This window comes from Lissotriton helveticus, chromosome 1_1 (genome assembly GCF_964261635.1).
Source record: "Lissotriton helveticus chromosome 1_1, aLisHel1.1, whole genome shotgun sequence".
Lineage (NCBI taxonomy): Eukaryota > Metazoa > Chordata > Amphibia > Caudata > Salamandridae > Lissotriton > Lissotriton helveticus.
The window spans coordinates 1,371,477,974-1,371,504,051 of NC_136057.1; the positions used below are offsets into that span (position 1 = coordinate 1,371,477,974).

At 45.6% G+C, this 26,078-nt stretch overlaps 1 protein-coding gene across 4 annotated transcripts in view; it reads left to right on the forward strand.

Annotated features, from left to right (window-relative positions):
* Window positions 1-26,078, forward strand: part of TMEM184B (transmembrane protein 184B) — a 506,709-nt gene that overhangs the window by 401,024 nt on the left and 79,607 nt on the right. For all 4 annotated transcript variants that reach the window (XM_078683706.1, XM_078683698.1, XM_078683697.1 and 1 more), the window contains exons 7-8: window positions 3,989-4,158; window positions 9,532-9,726. In XM_078683706.1, coding sequence (XP_078539832.1) covers window positions 3,989-4,158; window positions 9,532-9,726 — 365 coding nt within the window. The remainder of the gene's footprint in view (window positions 1-3,988; window positions 4,159-9,531; window positions 9,727-26,078) is intronic.

The following is a 26,078-nucleotide window of genomic DNA, read 5'->3' on the forward strand; positions in this document are numbered from 1 at the left end:
CCGTCACCTCTAAAGAGTTCCTTCTCTAACTCCTCAATTTCTTTCAGTTCTGCTTTTGAGTGTTCTATGGCTGTCTCAACACCTAGTACCATCCAGTGACGCGAGCATGTAATAGAGATGCCACAACTGCCTTTGAATTTAGGATCTTCCCTGAAGATCCCTGGTACAATTTCTCACCTGAAATCCCTGTGGTATGATGCCTGCCCGTAGGTAATCTGACAGCATCCGAGCATGCAATTCCGTTCTTACGTGTTTCTTTTTCAATTTTTCTAGTTTCTCAATAAGTTGCTGTCTAGGGCTTGTAGAGTTACTTGGTACTTAGTTGAGCTCTTTCTTCCTTCTCTCCTAGAAGGGCCTAGGGCTGAATTACCGCCTACTTCTCGATGGCAGGGGAATAGCGCAATTGTCCCTTCGATTGTCCCTTGATGCAACTGACTCTGTGGGTAGGGCACTACCCTGGTCGGTTGCTTTGCGCCGCCATGTATGGCTGCACGACAGTCGTTTCCCATACAATGTTCGGGATTCTCTTCGGGATCTGCCATTCAATGGCGTGGACCTTTTTGACTGCTGCGCTGATTCAGCTGTGTACCGCCTCATGTCTGGTCTACAGTGACTTTCTGGCCTTGCGTCCTAGTTTTCTGCCTTGTGGCATCTTTTTCTTCTGCATAGGCGATGTTTCCTTGTTTGTTTTGAGTCCTGGGTTCTTAACGTAGTACCCGGATGGTGTAGGCGGTTGTTCCGCCCTCTTTGACTTTGTTCATTACAGCCGGTCGGCTGGTTCTGCCTTCTTTTCAGTCCTCTGACTGTGACCTTATCCCAAGAGGACCCCCCTCGCAGGGGTTAAGACTTACCCTACGTGGGGTATTTGCTGGCTATTATGTAGCTGCCTTCCTACAAGGAAGGCTTTGTACGCTCCTATGAAGTCTTCCTCACAAAGGTTCTTCTGTGGATCAGTCTGTCCTCTCCTTCTGCTGTTATGCGACCCACACGTTGGCGTCACTCTATTGCACTTTCAGTTAAAGTTGGGGTCTACGGTTGTCTGTAGTACTTCGTAGCATCAGTAGGGGTTCCCTACCATGATGCGCCTTTCCCAGGGGCGTTTTTCAGCTTCGCTGTGTTCCTCTTTGTCCATGTTGGCTGCTCTTCTTTTCTTCAGCCAGTGTCACTTGGGACCCCTTATTCTATTCCGTTCAGTCACAGTTTTTCCGAGGCTGACGCCCTGCCATTGTATAGTGCGAGGGCGGAGCCGCTGCGCGGCGCAACTCTTCAGTGTTTGCACGTAGTGTGGGGGCACCCTGGTATGTTCTCTATCGTATGGTGCCTGCGTTCTTTCTTCCACTTCTGCGGTGACTGGTTCTACCCTCCACTCTCCGGGATGGGTAGTGCTTTCTCGTACTTCAGCCATGTCTGGGCTTCTCTATAGGCAGTGGCGTCTTCGCCACGTACGTCTATGCTGAACACTGCCTTGTGCCCTCATTTTCTGGGCACTTCCCAAACAAGTTTTTTCCTATTTCCCTGCTGCCTTCCGCTTAGGGGTTTTACACGCTTCTGCTTTGGGTTCCTGCTGTAACACTCTCTAGGGGAGTGTTCTCTTCAGGATACTCACTTTCTTGGGTGGTCTTGTCTGTACATCCATACGCCATTACGTTGGTCCTGACTGTTTCCACTGTCGTATCCTGCTCCATCACCTCATCTGTCTAGTGGGAGACCGTAGCTCCTCCCGGACGGGTGGCTGATGTCGCTTACGGTACCGGACATTATCCTGTCCAACTCTGCTTCAACATGACTGTTGGTACTTATGGCGTACCCTTGTCTTGTTTTATGCACCGCATCCTTTTTAGATGTGTGTCTTTCTTAATTCATATCTACTCTGTGCTCTTCCCACAATGGGGTCACGCAGGCAACGTTCCTTGCTGCAGTGTCCGTGGTCTTCGCCCCGGTCTTCTCATGATGCCAGCTCTTGTATGTGTGTCCAGCTTGCCGGAGGCCCCTTTTTACCGGTTGCCTACTGGGTGATGCCTCCTTCACATCTGGGCTGCTCACGCTACCCTACGGGGGGATTTCACTATACATGGTGTGGTTCTGGCTTCCACACTGTATGCTTATATGTATTCCTGTATTCCACATGAATACAGTTTTACTGTGGTTCTGTTCTGGGTGCTTCTGCTTGTTGCCGTCCGCCATCTCACATGTCTTTGTTAAAAAGCGACTGCGTACTAGAGTGTCTTGTGTTCTGGTAATGCCGGCACTTTCTGGCCATGGGTCTGCATCCCGTCACTGCTGCTCCACGTATCTTTGCTGGTGCAGGTTCGGCACTGATTTTTTCCTCTGTTGTGCACACTCAACCGGTATGCGCGGACTCTGTCATACCGTTTTGTTCTCTCTCTGGGTCTTACTTCCAGTCGACACATCTGCTCCTGCGGAGCCTTCGGACCTAGGTTCAGTTCATCTTCTTTATGAAGGCATGCACTCTCACTTCCGCACCAACATTTCTGGCTCTGTGCTTCTTTCTCTCACCCCGGTATACACACAGGGGTTTTTGAGCTGTTCTTTAACGGCTTGTAGTGCCTTTGCCTCCTATTGTTTTCCTCTCTTTTCAGAGCTTCATGGTCTGGTTGCGCTGGCATTACTATCCCCACTGTGTTTCGTCACTTTGTTGACGGCTAAGTTCTTCTGAAACTTGGTGGGTTTTGGTCGCAGACCCGCCTCTTCTATGGGTATGGCTTTGGTAGCTATTCTAAGTTAAGAAATCTGCAGCTAGATGTCTCTATCAGAGGGACGAGTTACTTACCTACGGTAAGGATGTAACTGGTAGAGACACAGTCTAGCCGCAGATTCCTTAACGCCCGCCCAGCCTCCCCATTGTGCGAGGAGCTTTTCAGGATGGGTTTCCCCCATTCTCCTTCTTTCGGGTGGCTTTGTCTTCCTGCTGGGTCATTTTCACTTCACACCTAGACGGGATGCTTTATTCTGTTTTACTTGCTCTGCTCCACCCGTTCTCGTGATTGGGTGGTATGCTCATGTGTCCTGTGTCCTTTTACATCCCTACGCCCTGGGTTGTCATGTGTGAGGTCTGTTCATGTTCACTCCCCTTTCTCCATTGACCTTGGGGTCTCTTCCCTCCCCTGCAGTCCATTGGTTTGACGTCGACTGGCTCTGCCTCAGTCTATAACTCTCTTACAGGGGATACAACGTCCCTTTCTGGTACTGACTTTTTGTGGATTGTCAATGATCCTGCGTTCTGGACTTTTTGCCCATCACAGTTATATGTTATGGTTGCAGACTTTGTCATCTGTCCTGATGTTTTTCACCTCTTTTTCTGCCTCATGGGAGGGTTTAGCCTCCTCTTTTGTGGGGTTGCTTCTCAGAGCGGTGCTCTGCTCTTTCTTTCATTATTTTTCAGTATACCGTGCTTGGCACTGGACTTATGGCGCTGTTTTTCACCATTAACGTTCTTTTCTTTTTTATCGTTTTCGCACACTGTTCCCATACTCCCACAATTTTTTGCTGGTGGCTCCGCGTTGTGGCGCGGAAAGGTTTCTCCAACGAACACTGACATCAGCGCACCGGGCTTATATGGCCTCACTGACGTCACGTCTGTAGACCACTTCAGGGCGTAGCCGTGCGGCGCCGCCCCCGACGCGCATAAGTGCTGTAGCGGAAAGTTTTCTGGATCCAGTCTGACGCCTGGGGATATTCTAAGTTAAGGAATCTGCGGCTAGACTGTGTCTCTACCATATACATCGTTACCGAAGGTAAGTAACTCGTCCAATAATACTACCCACAAAGCGTGATGTTCAGTAACCACTTACTGACCCTGGAACCTAAAAGCAGAAACATCTGAGGATTCCCCTGCTGAGGAGCCAATGTTAAAAGTAAGTGGTCTTATTTTACTATTGCTACCATTATATTTTACTGCCTCTTATGGGTGTTTTCTCTTAGGCTTCTACCCACTCTTCTGACATGACACATTTGATTTCTCCCTCAGCGTGGCCAGTGGCTACCTGTACGTGACTATTGTGTACAACATTTCGGTCAGCCTGGCCCTGTATGCACTCTTCCTCTTCTACTTTGCCACGCGGGATCTGCTGAGCTCCTACAGCCCCGTGCTGAAGTTCATCATGGTCAAGTCTGTCATCTTCCTCTCCTTCTGGCAGGGTGAGTACTTTCTATTTCTCCATTCTCCCTAGGTAGACTGCTGACTCATCTTTTGTGCTACTGCCATCAGTCCTCCCCAGCTCGAAGTAACCCATTACATCACCATGTATTGAAAATGGTCCCACGGTGGCTCCCATGTTTAAACCTGTTTGTAGACCACTTTCTTCATGTGTGAACAATTATCCATTTCCCTTCCCTTGTCCCTTACTGGGCTTGCCCTATCGGAGCACCAACATCTAGTGATATCTAGTAAGGAAGAACCACAATCGTATTGCTTTGGAGGTAAATAAATGAATGAATATTAGTCTTATAAAGAGGGAACTTTGCCCAAAGGCGTCAATGCGCTGCGGATAGAGCCAAAGGTCACAGGTACATAGAGGGTTCCCAACACTTAGATGGTAAAGAGCCAGGTCTTCAAGGCCTTGCGGAAAATAGATTGGGACTCCTTGTCTGGAGATTGACAGGGGCAGAGTGTTCCAGAGTTTAGAAACAGCAACAGAGAAAGCTCTTCCTCCCCACCTGGCTCTCCTGAACCTAGGTTCCCCTTTCCTCCATGATCCCCAATATTCCCAATTTCAGTCTAAAATGTACTGGCCTTCTCGATATAGCAGACTGTTTTCCCTTTATAACACACCAGTACTGCTGCCGCTGATGGCAGTCAGGTCCTTTTAGTAGCATTGCAGTACTTGTCTGTTTTGGAAGAAAAAAATCGGTGAAAGTTTGAGTTATGAAAGACAAACTCATCCTTTACCTCGACAATGGACCTCATGGTTGCCCGCCAGGAAGTCCCACAGTCTGGGAATTCTAATGTGATCCTTTGCCTTGAAGCTGCACAGCAATGCTGAGTGGATCTCTTTTGTAAACCTACCCTCCAAAGTAATCCATCTCAGTGGCGCATGTAATCAGCTTAGCCTGACTTTAATGACTAAGGTTAGATTCGTGAGCAGCCTGAAGCCATACAAAAATGCCAGTAGGTGAGTTCCTTAAAATCTGAAACGTTCCTGCCTGAATGCAGGATTGTCCCTCGCCCCAAAACCCAGTAATTTGTAATGATCTGTGTTGCCTGATAGTAGTCTTGCAGGTCAGCTATGCCTACCACCTCCCCTAACCAATCGAAGTATTGAATACATCTGCTAAACAATATTCTAGCCTGTTTGCCTGACCAAAGGAAATTGTCGGAAATAGTTAAGTATTGTTAAGAAAAAAATTCTAATGGTTCCCAAAGTGGTAATTATGGAGGATGGAAAGTATCCCTGGGAGTGTTACCATCTTAAAAATGGCCACCCTACCTAAAATACTGAATAGACTTGCACTCCATCTCTTCACATCCTTTTTCATTTTGTCGTGGAGGGTGAATGTGTTCAGCGCCCAGCACTTTGAACATCATTGATGCATCCCCAAAAAAGGTTCAGGATGACCATTAGTCTCTGCCCGCACACCTGGGATCCTTTAGGAAGGGGAGCATATCTTCAGGGAACAGGGTCTCCATACCTTCTTCCCACTGAGATCCCTGCATTAGGCTATTTTTCTGATCCATTAGGTTAGTGGTCTATGAGTAAAGCAAATAAAGGGAGGGCTGGGGGCAGCCCACTCAAGTGCCTTGGAAAGGGTACCATTGACTCAAAAACTCACCCTGGCCTGGTATAAATGGCCAGAGCATAGGAGAGGAATCATGGACTACAATTTAATTTGTGCAGACCTTTATAGATGAAATTGTAAGTTAAACAAATGCTTTTTTGAAATCCATTAGAACTGAGCATGGGGTGTCAAATTTCATGGATGTGGGCATGTGCCGACTTGACCTTTCTAAGACAGTGCCCCAGCCCAGCATAACCCAGTTTTGATTCTCTGTGCACTAAAGAGATGTTGACTATCCCCAGCCTGGTTCCATTCAACATTCAACAGATATTTGGCTTCCACATTCTTGTGTGATATTGAGCAATAAGATGAGCAATGATCAATCAATCAATCAATCATATCAGTTGTAAAGCGCACTACTCACCCGTGGGGGTCTCAAGGCGCTGGGGTGTGGAATGCTGCTACTGCTCGAAAAGCCAGGTCTTGAGGAGTTTTCTGAAGGTCAGCAGGTCTTGGGTCTGCCGTAGGTGGATGGGGAGGGTGTTCCAGGTCTTGGCGGACGAGGTGGGAGAACGATCTGCCGCCTGAGGTCGCTCTTCGGGAAGCGGGGGACTGTAGCGTGGTCGGCAGAGCAGAGCTGGCGGGTAGGGGTGTAGAAGCTCAGTCGTCTGTTGATGTACGTTGGTCCGGTGTTGTGGAGTGCCTTGTGTGCGTGGGTGAGGAGCTTGAAGGTTATCCTCTTGTTGACCGGGAGCCAGTGCAGGTCTCTCAGGTGGGGTGTGATGTGGCTGCGGCGAGGGATGTCGAGGATCAGGCGTGCAGAGGCTTTCTGTATGCGTTGGAGCCGTCTCCGGAGTTTGGCCGAGGCTCCTGCGTAGAGGGCGTTTCTATAGTCCAACCTGCTGCTGACAAGGGCCTGGATGACTGTTCTTCTCGTTTCAGTGGTGATCCACTTGTAGATCCTACGGAGCATGCGGAGGGTGTTAAAGCAGGAGGAGGAGATGGCGTTGACTGTTTAGTCATGGAGAGGGTGGAGTCGAGGATGACCCCTAGGTTGTGTGTGTGGCCGGTGGGTGTTGGAGCGGTTCCCAGTGCGGGCGGCCATCAGGAGTCGTCCCAGGCTGAAGGGTTGGATCCGAGGATGAGGACCTCTGTCTTGTCCGAGTTCAGCTTTAGTCGGCTGTTCCTCATGATCCAGAGGTTTCCCCTGCTTCAGAAGGACAGAGTTTGCCCCACAGAGATCCTCCAGAAAATGACCAGCCACAAATACCTCATTAAACATGTTTAGAAGGTGAGAGGTCGGAAAAGACTCAAATTCGTTTAAAACACACCAGAAAAACCATTCGGGCAAGGGTCTTCCCAGATTGTATCCCAATTCCCGCCTCCCCTACTTCCTCAAACTTTAATAAAAGGTCTTGAGCATCTGAACCAGTCTCCGTAGGGTTTAGGTGGATAAGTCCTGTAATATGGAATAGAGAACAGTTCTGTCTCTGTTGGCAGGTACACCTTGTTTGGACACCTGTAGTGATTAAAAAAAAGTGACTGTGATCATGTGGGCCTCGGCCACTTGCTGACCATCCACCTTGTGCGTCACTCTTGAAGAAGTTTCTCAGTTAGCCAGTTAATAAATGTGTCTGCCTGCTTTTTGCCCTCATGCCTTCTGCATTACTGTGATGCCATCCACATTAGGCCTAGCCATAAATCGGGCAAATTTATATTGCAGTTCGGCCACTTCCAGCAGACGATGGAGGGTGTGGTCCTGCGGGGCCTCAAAGCCATTCTACATAAGTATCTCTGTCTCCAGTGCTTCCATCTGACTCTCCTGTTCCATATCCTTATTTGGAAGATATACCATAGCTTGCCCTCAGATCATCACTTTAATGGCCTCCCATAGTAAGGGGACAGATAGTACTGACCCAGAGTTAGGATGGAAGTAGGTGTTGCTGTTCCAGCAAGAAGTTGATAAATCCCCTCCATTAAATCCCAGGTGTTCAAACGCCAGATAGCACGAGGTTCCACCCACATGTGGCTTCGTTGCAGTTCCATTGCATATAATGGTGTTGTCCTGTGGCCATCAGAACCTGGGTATACAGTTATAAACTACAAAGAGTTCTGTTGGGTGATGCAATTCTTCACCAAGAATTGTAATTAATGTTGACCATTCACCATTGATGAAAAAGGGTTACACAATGATCCCTTTAAAAGATATGAACAACTTGCTCCTGAAAAACAAATCAGATAAAACCACAATTACCACACAATCTGTAGTTGCTAAATAAATATACTATTTATCCTATACCTAATATTTCTTCCGCATGATACATATTGTTCACTTTTTTTATATGTATATGATCATCTGCCCATAAGACATATACTGCATACATCACGGAACATATACATAGTGAGAATAACAAATCCCAGTGCTTACACTCAAAACTGGAGACCATGAAAACATATAAAATATAATGTCCAAAGATTGAAGTTTAAGATATCCTTATATCTTCGTTTTCTATCAGTTGCAATAGCATTTCTTTTGCTGGGTCTCACTGACAGGGCAAGGTCACCAGTTGTACGTTGCGTTTGGTTGCACCCTTGATCTACAATGGGTCTTTGTCCTCCACCTACTCCGAGGCATCCTCCGGTGTATCAAAAAAGTGACCTTTGCCATTGAAAAGACCTTTCAATTTAGCTGGGTTGTAGTTGCATAGAGATTAGCTTTTGTATAACTCCTTCCTATGAAGCATTTTATTTGTTGCTCGGTATTAAGAACCTAGGGATGCTCCTTTGTTGAGGCTTTGAAATCCAAGGCTGGTATGTGACGAAGGGTCCAATTTCTATGTTGATAAAAAGGGTACTTCGTCGCAACGGCGACACAATTTCTATGTTGATAAAAAGGGTACTCCTTGGTGACGCAGTACCCTTTCCGCCAACTTAATGGTCTGTTCCCCAGAAAGAAAAGTGGGCAAACCTTTGTTGTAACCATGACGGCTGTGTAACCTCCACTTCCTCTGGTATGCTCAGCACCCAGATGTTTCACTGCAACCTCCCATCCTCATCTTCCGCCATTTTCTCCTGGTGTTTGGATGTTCTAGAAGACAGGTTGCAGTGCTTTGTAATGTGTGGAACGAGTCTTCTACCACTGAAACATGACCCTCTGCTACTTGATCCATTACTTTGTGAACATCTTGTTAAGACAGCAATGCTTCCTAGCCAACCTCTCCGATTTTATCTTCATTGGAGATGCAAGTATCCCTGATTGCGTGGAATATCACTGTGGCTGAGTTCAAAGTCCGACTTGTCATATCCTCTTCCCTCCCTCTTACTTTCTCTCTCCTGCTTCCGCATCCTGCCCTCCCCATTTCCTGTTTCTTCTGAAACTTACATTTTTTTCATCTCACCCCTCCCCCATTGCAAATTTACCCTTCCTCAACCCTACCCTTAATTGTCCCCCATCCTCTTGTCCTCTCTCTCCTTTCTTTTTCCTGCCCCTGTCCATCTAAGCCATCCTCCTTTCATCCTCTTAAACCTTACTCCTCTCACTATTATTTGTCAGGGTTATTTTCCTCCTCTCTGCCTTTCGTCTCATCGTCATTGTCATTCTCTTGTTCTTGTCTTCTTTTTCATCCTATTTTCTTTAACCTTTCATCTTTCCTCCTCATATTCACCATCTCACTCTTGTGCCTCCTCTCACACTTACTCATTTATTTAATAACACTCCCATCCCTCAACTTTCACATCCTATCCCTTTTTGTATTTGTCCCACCAATCTTGCTATCACCCTCTTTCTCTCCTCAGGCATGCTTCTGGCTATCCTAGAGAAGTGTGGGGCGATACCCAAGATCCACTCAGCAGAGGTGTCAGTGGGGGAAGGCACTGTAGCTGCTGGGTACCAAAACTTCATCATCTGCGTGGAGATGTTCTTTGCAGCTCTTGCCCTGCGTCATGCTTTCACCTACAAGGTCTATGCCGAAAAGATGCTGGATGTTCATGGTAAGTTTGTGAGTGTGTGGTAAAGACTCCTCGCTTCCAACTGTATGTGTCCGGTACCCCAGGCATCTGTGGCTCCCCGAAGTTATCATAATTATGGAATATACGTTTCATGTTTACAGTTGTAAGTAAGGGATTAAAAAATGTAAAGAGGCAAAGTGACGGAGATTAAAAAAAGCCTAAGAGTCCCAAATGAAGTAAAGCAACTTGGCAACTACAGTTGTAAGAGGGCTGCCTTGTGTGTGGCTGTCAACAAACACAATCTGAAAATGTGCTTCTTACCACCAACAGAACTTGGTTTTAAGACATGGCTAGATCCTACAGAGCTGGGGACAGCAGGGGAATGGAAACTGCCAATAAAAAAGAGGGAAGAGAAAGCAAACAAACTTATGAGTGGAGCATAAAGGCAGAGAAGGGTTAAGGAATGTAAACAGTATTTGATCTGCTGAGGGTTACTGTGGGGAAAACGGAGTAGAAACTTCTCAGGAGTAGCGTTTAAAGGTGAGAGGGCAAAAATTGCTGAGGACAGCATGGAGACAAAACAGAGTAATACAACTTTGGGATATGGTCGAATGGAACAGAATAGGAACAATCTGGCAGCATAGCGATGAGATCTAAGTGAAGCCGGCAGTTCTGAGGAAGGGGAGCAGTGGAACTAAACAAGCATGGGACAGAGGGGCACAAGGAGCTACTAAGCAAAGAGTGATAATAGTTTTCTGAAAAGGAGAAAGCATGGAAATGGAGAGAGGAGTGGGATAATGAAGGAGCGCCAGAGCAGAGGAACATTGAGACAGGACAGCGTAAAATGCTGAGTAAAGTGTTTGTAAGAAGATAAATGAAGGGCAGCATGGTATTTGTTAGAAGTAACATGAAAGGCAACAAAAACTTTTGATGAGAGGAAACGGATGGATAAAAACTGCAGAAAAGGAAGCACAGATTGTGAAGAAACTAGAGATACAAATGTGTAGGGGCAAGAGCGTGGCAGAGATGAGAGCAAGGGCAAGAACTGCATGTTGGCTGGCGTAAAATAGGGGGCAGAGGAATGGGAAAAGAGATTTAATCTGCTTCTAGGAGAGGGAGAGGTGGAGAGCAGTATTTGCTGTAGGATACGCAACTAAGATCTATTGAACAGAAGATAAACTAAGGGGGAGAAATAAAATTGCTTTCGAAAAGTGAAGATTGTGAAGTAGAGTAAGATGGTTTGGGTGTTTTAGCGCATACTATATTAGTTAACTCTCAAACCCTGCTTACCGGAGAGGACCGTGAGAGGTAAGGATGGAAAACCGGACTTAGTGGAAAACAATGTATGATATAGGTGGATGGGGGGCAGGAATTACTTGGATAGTGGTGGTTGATTGGGCCAGAAGTCAAACTGAGGAAGAGGGGAAAATGGGGAGTGCTGGAGCTGCTGAGGGTAGAATAAGTGAAGCAGGAATGAACTGAAGTGAAACTGGAAAGAGTAAGAGGTGAAACTCCTGAATGTAGCTCATAATGTATTATGCATTCACCCCCTGTGGTTCTGTAAGCCACATTTAACAGGGACAACAGGCACCAATGGCAAAGAGTTAATATAAACCTCTGCAGTGTTTCTTATCTCTCTCTTCATCTGCCTTTCAAGCTCTAGTTTGCTCTTGGGCATTTCTGGTTCTTCCCTATATTCCCTTACTTCTTTTTTCACGTATTTTTCTCGTATCTCCTTTTTAAACCCTCTTGTCAAGCTTCTTTGTTCCTTTCTTTCTCTAAAGCTTTCCTACTCTTTTCTCCTAATATTTTTCTTCCTTTACTGTTTTTTTCTACCTGCCTCTCGTCTTTGCCTGTGCAGCTCCAGTCCCATCATACGGCGGTTCATACGGTAGGTGCTGCTTCCTGTTTCTGAGGCTGTCCTGCCTGCTTTCATCTCATGTCTTTCCTGCCTGCACATCCATCTTCTTGTATTTGCACCATACTTGTGCCTGCATCCTACACCGCTTGTTCCTGTCAGAAATCCAGTGTTAATGTGTCATTGCTAGGTGTTGAGCATATGGGGGAGGTGTTACTGTCCTGACCCATTGGGGCTTCAGAGATTCAGTAGGCTCCAGCCTTGCCCCTATTTCTCGCTTTGTAGAACTCCATATCATCTGACTTCTCATACAGGCAGTGCTCATTCTCACTGAAACATCATGGAATGATCATGTTCCTACTGTGACCCTTGACAAAGTAATTGATGTCTTTTTTTTTTTTAAGTGTTTGGCTATGTTGCACCCTCCTGGTTTAACTTAGTGCTTTGACGTGCTATAACCTAAATGTTGTTGAATAATATGCAAATGCTGGCCCTAAAATACCCTAACTGTATATACATTTTTTTAAAGTCTCTTATGTGCATCTCATAAATCGTTCAGAATGGTATACTAAGACTACATAGCTGCAGACGTGTGGAATTATGCTGGCCTAACGTAATGGCATTGAAATAATGCTGTCCTGTGTGCTGGTCTAAACTGTTAAGAAATAGAGGCCATCACAGGTTTTATGGTATGGCTAGAGTGACCTATTATCCAGAATTGGCGTATTCCCCGTTGTCCGGCTGGGAGCCTTCAGTAGTTCATGTTAACATAGCGGTGAATATATACATTTAAATTACCATGAACTATAAGTAATCTATCCACCTCCAACTCTGACCAGCAAGTTGGAGAGACTCCGAGCTCCAAGTATCACAAAGGCACCAGCTGTTTGATTTTTTTTTTACCACATGTCAAGCTCACAACAGAGAACATTTAGAAGTCTGCTGTGTCAACTAAAATCTTTTTCCATTCAACTTGGTGGTTAGTCTTTCTCTGGGACCCTTTCAACTGCCTGCAGTTTGACCCTTTTTCTGCACCTGGGAGGCTAACCTCTGAGAGTTCCTGTTGGGGGGCTCATTTTCAGGCCACATGCTTCATGTATAGCCCAATTAATCTATGTGGAAAATACTCACAAGAAATTCATGTTAGAGGCATGTGGGCTGTTGAATTCATATCTTAGCATAGATCGCCGCCTAGTGTTGGGTCCGGATGTTTGCACCTTGTTGTCTTGGAAGAGTCTTCGAAGTATCACGAGATAGGTGACTCCTCCCCTGGACTACAGTGCGCATGGGCATCTTCTCCATCTTCAGATTGTTTTTCTCCGCCATTGGTTTCGGATGCACTTCGACAACTCCAACTTCGGGACCGAAGTTTTCCAAGATTCAAAGGCCGAAAACCTTCAACTTTCGACGGTATTCTTTCCGCTTGGTATCCCTCGACTCGACAACTCTTTCCATCTATATCTGGTCGCCGACGCGGGCCGTTGGGCCTTTTCGACGCCACATGGGCCTCCTGCCGATGGAAAGGACCTCGTTCAAAAGATGCCCACAATGTCGATCCAAGTTTCCACATAGCGACAAGCATACAGTATGCAACAGGTGCCTATCTCCGGAGCACAATGGAGAAAACTGCCCAGCTTGTGCTCAGTTCCGGTCGAAGAAGACTATCCAGGACCGAAGAGCTGCCCGACTAGAGATGCAGCGGCAGGCACCAGAACCAGAAAACATTTTCGAGGACGAACATGAACTTCCAGAGGCAGCGGACTCAGACTTAGAGCTAGTCACCGTAGAAGACCAGTCGGACTCCGATGACGAGATCACACGGGGCAAACCGTGAGTACCAAAGCCCCTACCCTGCCTCTACCTCCATCCAAGGCTCCGGTCAAAGCATCGCCCAAAAGCGTTAGCCGAGACCAAAACATAGCTTCAGAAGCCCCGCCTTCCAGCTCGGCTACGAAGACTACACCTAAGCCTTCCGGTACCAAGTAAAACACTTCCCAAAAAGACTGTCGATTCAAAAAAGGCCACAGAGCCGAGAACGGGCACCGACACCAAAAGAATTGTGGACCCGAAAAAGAGCGTCGACACGAAAAAGGTCGTTGATCCGAAAAAGTCCATCGACCCGAAGACAGTTGTTGATCCTAAGAAGACTGTTAGTACACTTACACTTTGGATTTGGACAGTGGACCTGTAAGACAACGAAAAGGCACCAACCCTATGTTTTCACAAACCAAAGTCTTTTTGTCATTCTGTGTGCTGATCCCAAAGTGCCCTCTGTCCAGGGGCACCACCCTTCACATATAGGGTGAATAACAATTCGCTTGAGTTCAGAATAGCACCGCTTAGTGGATAAGTCCAAACAATGAACAAAATCACTTAATTATTGTCCTTATTGATACGCTGAGTCTTGGTGTATATTTCAATATATATTTAATGTTCCTGTGAAAAAGATTTTTGAATAATAGCCAGCCAACGCGTTTCGTTCTAAAACAGAACTTCCTCAGGGCTGAAATATTAAAAACCCATAAAGAACAGATTTTATAACCCCTATGTCTGTAGACAAACAAAGGTATAAATCTACTATATACATCAAATCCTACATACAATAATGAAAACAATAAATGCATGACGTATACAAAAAAATATATATATATATATATATATATATATACACAATGTGAATGTTCCAGTGAGCCCAGGCCAAAATAGACTGTATATAGAACCTGAAACAGGACATATAGCAGTTTACAGTAAAAACAAGAGAAGACTTGACACTGAAGCTCCTTTTCCTGTTCCTCCTAAGAAAAAAGACTTTGGGACATCCCCTTCAAGACCTTTTACACCTCCTCCTTTCACCCCTAACATGCCTTATGTTCCATATTCTCCTACACCTCCACATTTTGATGAGGGAGAAGACATGGGTGAAGATCCTCAACAGGATTTTATGGACCCTGACGATCAAGGAAACCAAGATACCACATGGGGCGATCAAAACGATCCTGATGACCCATATGATACACAACCCATACCCGATCCCTCCACATACCCCACAAAGCCATCTCCTACTGACGACACTGTCGCTTTTAACCAGCTAGTAGACAGAGCAGCTCAGTATCATGGCGTAGACATGCACACTGACCCTATAGAGGAGGATTTCCTATTTACCACCTTCCCAACATCAGAGAAGACTGTACGTATACTACCTATGTTAAAGGGAGTACTAAGGCATGCATCAGACATCTTTAAAGACCCAGCTAGAGCCCGGGTACTCAATTCAAGAATTGAAAAGAAATATAAACCATCCCCTACAGACCCCTCTTATATCAAGGCTCAGCTACCACTAGACTCTCTAGTTGTTTCTAACGCTAGGAAAAGAGCGAATTCGCAAACAACAGGTGATGCCCCCCTCCAGACAAGGAGTCAAAGATTTTAGAAGCCTTAGGCAAAAGAGTAGCTTCTCAAGCGGCTAATGCATGGAGAATTGCCAATACCCAAGCTCTCCTAGCACGCTATGACAGAGCACACTATGATGAACTGGAAGGGTTATTATAACACCTACCAGAACCCTATAAGGCAGAAGCAAATGCACTAATACAGGAAGGGAAATTCATCGCCAATGCATCCATAAAATGCGCCCTTGATGTAGTGGATACATCCACTAGGTCTGTCAACACTAGTGTGTTACTACGCCGGCATGCCTGGCTCCGCATTGCTGGATTTAAGAATGAAGTGCAGTCTACCATACTCAATCAACCCATTAACCAGGATTTCTTGTTTGGCCTTGCAGTGGATACCATCTTAGAAAAGATGACAAAAGATATGGACACTGCTAAGCCCATGGGTGCACTTCAATTTCAACAGTCTCAAAGCTCCTTTCTTCGCTCCTCTTTTCGAGGCTCAGGCAGAGGCAACACATCCCAGGCCTCTTCCTCATTTAAAAGTACTACACAAAGCACCTTTAATAGAGGCTCCAATAGAGGAGGTTATAGAGGGAACAATAACAAAGGCAGAGGATGTGGCGGTAACTACACCAGAGCCTCCACCACCACCACCAAACAGTGACTTGTTCACACTCCCTCCAGACCATTTAACACCAGTCGGAGGGCGAATAACACAATTCCTACCAGTCTGGAACGCCATCACTACAGACAGGTGGATGAGACAAATTATCCAGTATGGTTACTGCCTGGAACTCATTTCTACTCCACCCAACATACTGCCCAAACACCGTCCAATGTCCAAAGAACACATCACGCTGTTACAACAAGAGGTGCTCTCCATGCTACAAAAAGGTGCTGTAGAGCCAGTCCCATTTCAACATCAAGAGACAGGAGTATATTCTCTATACTTCCTCATCCCCAAAAAAGACGGATCCCTCAGACCAATATTGGACCTAAGACCTCTGAACCAATACATACTATCAGAGCATTTCCATATGATCACTTTACAACAAGTGCTCCCACTGCTCCAGCAAGGCGACTTCCTTGCTACATTAGACGTCAAAGATGCATACTTTCACATCCCTATACATCAAGCTCACAGGAGATACCTCAGGTTCACAATCGAAGGTCACCACTATCAATTCAAAGTTCTCCCCTTCGGGGTAACTACAGCACCAAGGGTTTTTACAAAATACCTAGCAGTAGTAGCTATATAGTTCCAATGTCCAGCCGGACATGGATTTTTATTTTTGTGATATTCTGGAAATAAAGTAAAGGATATATGAACAACAACATTTACAGTAGGGCACAGTCCTGTACCATACAGTTGGGGGGAAGGTGTGCAGAAGTCAACGGACAAAAACGTTTTAGGACAAACAACAATTGTACAGATACAGGCAAAGACTGAGCAGATTGGTCACTTGCATTTCGGTATATAAAAGGGTTTAGCAAGTAAAACCAAAATAGTAATCACACAAGTTAGGCACAATGGTCATATGTGACACTATTAAAGAAAGTCGACGTTTCGATCCCTTGCTCAAAGATATAGGGGATCATCATCAGGACTAGAACATTACAGTTGCCTGGTATATACAGTTTAAGCCGCGGTCCAGGAGCGGGGAGGCTCAATAGATAAAGGGCCAGCCTGAGTTCGACTTGATGAGTGTGGTTAGAGACCGCTTTTGGCAAGCGAGCGGAGTCAGTACTCCGAAGGGAGCGTGAAACAATGCTTGAGGCTCCCAGGTGTGTGAGGTTCCTACGATGGGCCTCCTGGATTTTTCACGTCTGTTGGTGGATATACGGACTCGATCCCGCTTGATAATGCGGTGGTTAGCAAGAATGTGCTAACGGGAGGATTTGCAGCGATGTAGGGCTGAAGCACATCGCTTATGGAAGTGGACGATTCCACAAAACATTTATCTCCTGGCAGAACATCTCCCAGGAATAGACAATCAGATGGCAGATCTACTGAGCCGACACAGTCAACAAGTAAAGGAATGGGAGATTCACCCTCTAGTTTTTCAACCGTTCTTCCAAAAGTGGGGACATCCAGAAATAGATCTGTTTGCCACAAACGAAAACTCAAAATGCCCGTCCTTTGCCGCCAGGTTCCCACACCCGTTGTCACAAGGCAATGCGATATGGATGAACTGGTCAGGCAGATTTGCGTACACTTTTCCACCAACCCCACTGATTCCATTAGTGGCACGCAAACTAAGGCAACCGTCACTCACAATGATCCTGGTTGCTCCCACATGGGCAAGACAGCCGTGGTACACGACACTCCTGGAACTCTCTGTAGTCTCCCACCAAAGGCTGCGCCTTTTGCCACAATTGCTGACACAGAACCATGGAGAAATCAGGCACCCAGATCCCAATCAGATGAACCTAGCGATCTGGCTCCTGAGGTCTTAGAGTTCGGATATCTTAACATGCCTCCCGACTGCATGAACATTATCAAGGAAGCCAGGCTATGCAGCTAAATGGAAAAGATTTGTCATTTATTGTAATAATAATCAAATCAATCCATAGGATGCCTCCATCCAAAACTTAATTTGTTACCTGCTACATCTTCAAAGATGTAACCTAGCATACTCATCAATAAGGCTACACCTTGTTGCTATAGCAGCATATCTTCAAAACAGACAACATGTCTCCCTGTTTAAAATACCACCTATCAAAGCTTTTATGGAAGGACTTAAAAGCATTATCCCTCCAAAGCATCCACTTTCTCCAGTCTGGAACCTAAACATAGTACTTACCAGACTCATGGGACATCCCTTCGAACCACTTCATTCATGTGAACTACAATTCTTAATATGGAAGGTGGCTTTTTTAATTGCCATTACCTCCCTCAGGCGAGTAAGTGAGCTACAGGCACTAACCATTCAGGAACCTTTCATGCAAATACACCACAATAAGGTAGTCCTCCGTACAAACCCTAAATTTATGCCAAAAGTTATCTCCACTTTTCACATCAATCAGTCCATAGAATTGCCAGTTTTCTTTCCAAACCCGCAATCAGTAGCTGAAAGAGCTCTACACACACTAGACGTTAAAAGTGCTCTACTATATTATGTTGGCAGAACAAAATCATTCAGAAAGACAAAGCAACTATTTCTTGCCTTTTCACCACAACATAAGGGTAATTCCATTTCCAAGACAGGAATAGCCAGATGGATCGTTAAATGCATTCAAATATGCTATCAAAAAGCAAAGCGCACTTTAACAGTTCCCCCAAGAGCACACTCGACGCGCAAAATGGGGCATCCATGGCTTTCCTAGGAAATACTCCCTTAGAAGACATATGCAGGGCAGCTACATGGTCTACCATACACACTTTCACTAAACACTACTGTGTTGACGTGCAAGCTAAGCAACAAGCTGCTGTAGGCCAGGCTGTCCTTAAAACTCTTTTTCAAACCACTGCAGCTGGTACAGGTAACCACCGCTAGAGGAGAAACTGCTATACAGTCTATGCTAAGATATGAATTCAGCAGCCCACATGCCTCGAACGGAAAATGCTACTTACCAGTATGCATCTGTTTTTGGCATGTAGGGCTGCTGACATTCATATCGCCCACCCTCCTCCCCGGTGCCTATCACAGCTCCAGGGTTACCTTCTTAACATACATTTACATGGTCATCTCTTACTTTTCTATACTCCATCTTTGCCACAATGGCGAAAAACAATCTGAAGATGGAGAAGATGCCCATGCGCACTGTAGTCCAGGGGAGGAGTCACCTATCTGGTGATACTTCGAAGACTCTTCCACGACAACAAGGTGCAAACATCCGGACCCAACACTAGGCGGCGATCTATGCTAAGATATGAATGTCAGCAGCCCTACATGCCAAGAACAGCTGCATACTGGTAAGTAGCATTTTCCTTATTTCTTTTACAGATCTGGCCATTTGACTTAGAAATGTGACATTTATCAAACGTTCAGCTCAAAAGCCTTTAATGACAGGGGAAGATAGACTTCTTGAAGCCTTGAAAACTGAGTCTCTGGGTACTGGGTTGTGAAGAGTGCATCTCCACCATCTGCCAAAGGGTAAAACCATAAATTAGGGCTGGTCAGAGCCTCTTTCTCTAAATCTCTTGTGACGCACCTTAAAACCCTCTGTCTACTGTTGAGATATAGATATCTGGCTCTTGTGGTGAATCTCTTGAGAATACCAAGATTTCCAGGCCTGTTGATTCTACCTTGACAGCTGTGCTAGTTGTTTCTTACAGCTCCAAAAAACACTTTTAAATAGCCTTTTCTTCTAATTCCAAGTTGTTGGCGACCCTTCTGTCAGCCAGCCATTTGTTTGTGTTGTTTACCTTTTTGTTGCAGGTTTCACAACGTTTGATGGGGTGACAGCTATTCTGTCAAAGACTGCATTTTCGGATGTACAGCTTGTAAACAGCTTGCAGTCTTTGACAGAACAGCTTGTATTCAAAGTAGATCTTTGCTGTCAATAATTTCGCTCATTCTTAATATGACAGCAACCCTTCTCCAACATTTGATCTTTTATGTATTCATATGCTTGAATAATCCCCATTGTCAGGCTGGGAATCCCCGGTACATTAAAATAGCTGTATACAGTGTATAAATATGCAACAAATAGTACATCATGCAAACACGCCACAGGCCTGAAACAACACAGTATGTTTAGTAACATACCCACCTCATTTGAAAGACTTCAGCCAGTGAGGTGGAAGCTCAAACCTTTACTCCCCCCTAGAGGCCATCAGCGCTGAGAGTTCTACTGCATATCGTGTGTGAGCGAGTCCCTGTCTGAGCTCTGCTCTAACCTTTCTGTGAACCTGAAATTGTTAATCTGCTCTGGATTTGAAGCAGCCCTTTCATCTGCTTTACTGTACTGTGAGTTGTTTTTGGGGAAAGATTGTTTCAAGTTATGTACCAGGGAGATCTTTGGTCTGACAAGTACCTGTCACCATGGCTGACCAGGAGAAGAGATCCCCTTTTAACACCTGTTTATCTTGTGGCAGCAAAAAATTTACACTGATGACCCACATTCTCAGTATAGTTATTGCCTTTATCCTAAACATAAGTCAGCGGATTGCAAGATTTGTAAGTCTATCTCCACTAAGACTCTTAAGGACAGAATAAACAAAGGAGGTTGCCATTAAAGAGAATTTTCCACCTTCTGAAAGAGATGCCCCCTCTTCAAATGAAGATTCCTTGAGAAGTGCCCCTCCAAGCACTTTGTTAAGGCAGCGCACAAGAGGAGACTAGTTCAGTTTCCTGATCATGATTTGTTTTGTATAGTGCTTGCAGTCACCTCCTCTGCTGATAAACCCAAGTCTAAGCACTGTAGGGACTCACCTGTGGCAGAAAAGAAAACCTTCACAGGAATTCTTGTCAACATCGAGACAGTTGATGGCAAGGTCTTTGGCTTCATCGTCGTCGTCAAACCGTCGGCGTCAAGCATTCAGAGAATGAAGGCAAGGTTGGCGTTGAGCATACCGTTGATGGCAAAGACCATGCCTTTGACAACCATGCCATTGATGCTGATGAACTTACCGTCGTCGACACCATGCCTTCTAGGACAACGACCATGCCTTTGAGGGCGACGACCATGCTGTTGAGGGCGACGGGCATACAGTCGACTGCAGCACCATTAGGATCCACACAATCAAAAAACATTGCAGGAGATGTTTTTTTCAATTTTAAGGGTGATGAATGAACCTCCAGTGCAGTGTTTGCAGTCAGATAAAGAAGAGGCTAGTGATTATGCCTCATTGACAGCTTATAGTCCAACACAATTAGATGTGAAGAATGTCCCAGATTCTGCCAAACAAGGAAAGCAAACGTATTGACAATCTGAGTCTGAGATTTTCTTCAAAGGCAGCAATATCATTTAAGACAGCCAAAGCCCTGGCGATTCTAGGTCGTTATGATCACCAGATGTGGCATGAGATAGATTAATTACCGGGTCTTATCCCTGAGATAAGAGGGAAATGGTGACAGCTGTTCTAAAGTAAGGAGAATTAACCTTCTTTCAATATTGATTGAGCAGTGGATGCTACGAATATTGTTTTTTGCCAGTTGACAGGAGGTATTGTACTACGTAGGAAAGGCTGGTTAAAATCTTCAGCCTTCTGTACTGATGTCTAATCTAAATTTTACCCGTGCATGTTGATTGAAGCTCTGCAAGGCCTTAAGACCAACACTGATACAATACCTGAATGCATTAGAACAGTTGCAGTATCTCAGATTTTGATCACCTACATTGCTTCACAGTGATCACAAAATTTGAAAGCAAGATCCAACCAGTATGTATTATCCTAAAAGACAGTCTGGATACGTTCAAGATTACTCCTTTAATCGAAACCAAAGACAAACTTCTCTTGCCCCAGTATTGGAACTTTCATAGATTCCTATGCTTTGTATCATTCCCCGTCATCAGCCTGGGAGCCTCGGTAAATAGAAAATACCATAGCAGTATGTACAAAAGAGAAAGTAAGGCCTAGGCCTCATCTCATTTTGTAGCCTATCTACCTCTTTTTGTAAAAGAGACCAAAAGTTTGCAACAGCCAATCAGATTAGCCTCACCCCATAGAACCCTCCTGAGAGAGCCTCAGATTTTCTACCGCACGTTGTGCTAAGGGAGTCTCCACTGAGCTCTGCTCAGTTTTCTCTTCAACTTTGGATTTCTACACCTTTTTCTCTTCAGGATGTCTGAAAAGAAAGCTTTATTCAAAGCTTGTGCTACTTGCTCAAAGAAGAGGCTATATGTCGAAGATAAGCATAAAGATTGCATTTATTGCTTATATCCTGATCACAAAGCCACTGAGTGTAAGATCTGCAGGACCTTCGCCACCAAAACTCTGAGAGATCGAGAAGGAAGACTTCTGACTTGGCTACAGAAGATGAAGGTTCTGTCTAGTGACAGTGAAGATTCTTCCTCAGCTACATTTTCAAGGAGGTCTACAAAAAGGGGTAGGTCTTCCCCTTCTACTTCAGCCGAACCTCCTGCTTAAGCCTCTCAAAAGACCTCTGAAAGGTCTAAAAGGCTTAGTCCCAAAAAATCTCCTCACCACCCAAAGGTGAAAGAGGGACATCTTCCTGAGGTGTCATCTGGAAAAAAGGCAAGTCAAGGCCTTTCTGTTGCCTCTTCGCCATCAGAAAAGGAGAAGATCTACAAGAAACCTTCGAGTACGCCTCAGGAGGCGAAAGGAGAGAAGAAAATTCATCCGTCGGCGACAATCTCCTCAGGTACGCCGCCGATGACGTAAAAAGCTCAAGTGGTTTCAATTTGTGCTCAGTCGACGGGCCCGTCGTCGAGAGCTTCGCCGACGACATCGTCGACGATGACTCAGTCGACGTTACATGCTACGTCGACGAGACTAATAACCTCGACGTCGACGTGATGTCGCCAACGATAGTGTCAACGGCGTTGATGGCTACGGCGACGATGATCCTGACGTCGACCTCGTCAACTATACCGTCGATAATCAGCCCTCCATCGACGACTACTCCGCCGTCGACGACACTTCCAACGACTACGATTCCCTCGTCGACAACACCGTCGATGATCCAAAAAGTGAATATTTCCATCAGGAAAAGACTAATAACACCGGAAATGACATCACCCTGTAGGGTAACACCATTGCCTCCACCTCTTCTTCTGGAGGAGGAATATTCTGATGAGGATGAGAGTCCATATGGGGATGCTTATAGTCCTTCACAACTTCAGGTGAAGTACCAGGACTCGGGCTCAGAGGACTATTATCTGGATCAGCATCATCCAGAAACTCATTTCACTCCAAGTGAGACATATTAGGAACCGTCAGGAGAAGGTATGGTTGCCATGCCATCTTCACTTATAAATGATCTACAACTAATGTTGTTGGATTACAAGAGGAGGTTCCCACCAAAAACCTCCAGAACCATACAGCCTCCTCCGCCACCACCTCAGCAACCTCCTCCGCCACCACATCAGCAACCTCCTGTTTCTGTGGCTTCAACCTCTCAAAGGCAGGGAGAACAACCTTTGATAGAAGGGCATGATATAGCGACAGTACCTGATGATGATGATGATTCATCAGATGAGGACTAGAATGTGGAACAGACCCAAGATCCTAATGCAGAATGGGACGATTATGTTATCCCAGTTCCGGCTTCACCATCTCCGGACCCGGCGGATTCGCCTCCTGTGGACATAGGAGGTTTCCATAATCTGATGGAAAGGGCATCAAAAAGATTTGGCCTTCCTGTTCCTGTGTTACAATCAGACTGTTTCCTCTATGATTTTAAAGAGCCCTACAAAAAATCCATTTGTTCCATACCCATTGTAGAACATGTTTGGAATGAAGGCAAGAAGGTAATGCAGTCTCCAGCGACTGTAACTCCGGTTCTACCGCGCCTGGACAAAAAATATAAAGCTCCGGACGACAGTCCTGCCTGTCTTATTGGACAACCTAAACCGGACTCCGTTATTTCTCAGGCGGCCCAAAAAAAGTCAAGGAACCCGACGGCACCCCTGACAGCACCTCCAGACAAAGAGGGCAGGCGCCTGGACAATGTAGGCAAGAGGTTCTCCTCTATGTCTAGCCTCCTGGTTAGGGCCTCGAACGCACTAGCGATTTTGGGACGATATGATCGCCAAATGTGGTGCGATCTTTCCCCTTTCATTGATCAGCTTCCTGAGAGAGCCAAGACGGAAGCGAGGAAGATCCTAGAAGAAGGTGAACGATCTTCATCTGAGATTATAGATTCTGCAATGGACATTGCTACAACGGCTTTTCGCGCCTTAGCAGGTTCAGCGGTCCTGAGGCATCAAGGTTGGCTGAGATGTACCTGGTTTCGCCCGGAGGTGCAGAATAAAATTCTGGATCTGCCCTTCGATGGGGATATGCTATTTGGCAAGCATATAGATGATGCTTTACAAGACATTAAAAAAGATACAGAAACAGCGAAATCTTTGGGCACACTTCAATATCGAAAAGTACCTTTCAGGGGTGCGAGAGGCAAAGGATTCTCTACATATAGGGGAGGTTATCAACAACACTACTCTTCCTATTCACAGTGCTCTCAATCATTTGAACCTCAATATTCCCAGTGGCAAAATCAATCGGCGTCTTTCTCTCGCCAATCTTCCAGAGGTAGACAAGGACGGCAAGGGAGAGACCTCAAAACGCTAATAGCGGCTTCCTGGCTCTGCCTACTGGTCCTCCACCCCTTGTAACATCGTTAGGGGGCAGGATTATACATTTTCTCGATTGCTGGAAGATCATATTAGCAGATCGGTGGGTCCTGAATATCGTTCAATTTGGCCACACATTAGAATTCCAAAACCTCCCAGAGCCCCTCGCTCCACAGAGTCAAAACATCTGCATCTTTTCCGTCTCGAAGTTTGTCATCTGCTCAACAAAGGAGCGATAGAACCAGTGCCACTCTCTCAAAGAGGAGAAGGGTTCTATTCCAGATTTTTCCTCGTTAACAAGACAGAGGAAAAGTGGTGCCCAATCTTAGATCTGACGGAGCTCAACACCTATCTCATAAAACTCTCTTTTCGAATGGTCTCTCTTCAAGACGTCTTACGTCTTCTAAATCTAGGGGATTACATGGCGACCCTGGATCTCCAGGACGCATATTTCCACGTCCCGATCCACCCAGCTCACCGAAAATATTTACGCTTCACAGTAGCCAAGAGCCACTTTCAGTTCAAAATACTACAGTTCGGGCTCCGTTCCGCGCCGCGGATATTCACGAAGGTGTTGGCCCCGGTATCAGCATTCCTAAGAAACCAATCGCTAGAGGTTTTCCCTTACCTAGACAATTGGTTAATAAAGGCTCCATCGTCTCAAGCAATGACAAGGGCAGTCGAAAGTTGCATCTAACTTTTCAATCACCTGGGTCTCAATCTCAACAAGGAAAAATCAGTCTTTGTTCCATCCAGAAGGGTCAGGTTCCTGGGTGCCATTCTAGATCTACGGAAGAAAGACAAAAGAAGCTAATCTGCTCTGTCAACCATTTACGAAGAAGACTATTCCTGACAGTTCGTCAATATAAGTCTTTCCTAGGATCGATCTCATCTTGCATACCATTAGTTCCGCATTGCAGACTGAGAATGCGTCCCTTGCAAGAACAGCTAGACATACAATGGCGCCAGGTGGAAGGTTCTTTCGAGGACAAGATAAGGATCACTCCTCTCATGAGAAAATCTGCTGGTTGGTGGGCTATCAAGGAGAACATCTCTAAAGGTCTCTCTTTCAGAATGGCTCCATTCCCTCTGATTCTAATCTCAGATGCCTCAATGGAGGGTTGACGCGCTGTCTTACAGGACCTCCAAGTCAGCAATCACTGGAATGCATAATAGTTTCTTCTTCATATCAATCTCTTAGAACTCAGAGTGGTTTGCCTAGCCTTGCAAGCTTTCAAGCCAAAAGTTCAACACGCAACAGTGCTGGTCAGGACGGACCACACAACGGCCATGCATTACATAAACAAACAGGGAGGCACGAGATCACATCTGCTCTCGAAAGAAGACCAGGAGATATGGGAATGGGCGATTCTCCACAAGGTAATTCTTTCAGCTGAGCATCTACCAGGCACTCTCAACACGAAAGCAGACACCTTAAGTTGTCTAAAATCGACTTGTCACGAGTGGGAATTGGATCAAGTCATTCTGGAGTAAGTGTTTCAACGCTGGGGAACTCCAACAATAGACCTGTTTGCGACTCCAGAGAACAGGAAATGCCGTCTCTATGCAAGCAGGGATCACCATCGAGGATCACTGGGGAATTCTCATTCGATGTCTTGGTTAGGCGCATTTGTTTACGCCTTTCCTCCAATTCCCCTAATCCCATGACTTCTCAGGAAAATAAAGATGGAACCTTGCCGGATGATCTTAATAGCACCAGCGTGGCCTCGCCAATTCTGGTTCACAGAGCTTCTTCTTCTATCTCAGGACCATCCATTTCACCTGTGTCCCATTCCATCTCTATTAACAATTTCCCAGGGACAGTTAGTACATCCAGATCCGGGCTCTCTTCATTTGAAGGCCTGGCTCCTGAGCACAGAGAATTCCACAGCCTAGATATCCCTCAGGAATGTAGGGAGATATTAAGTCAAGCACGCGCA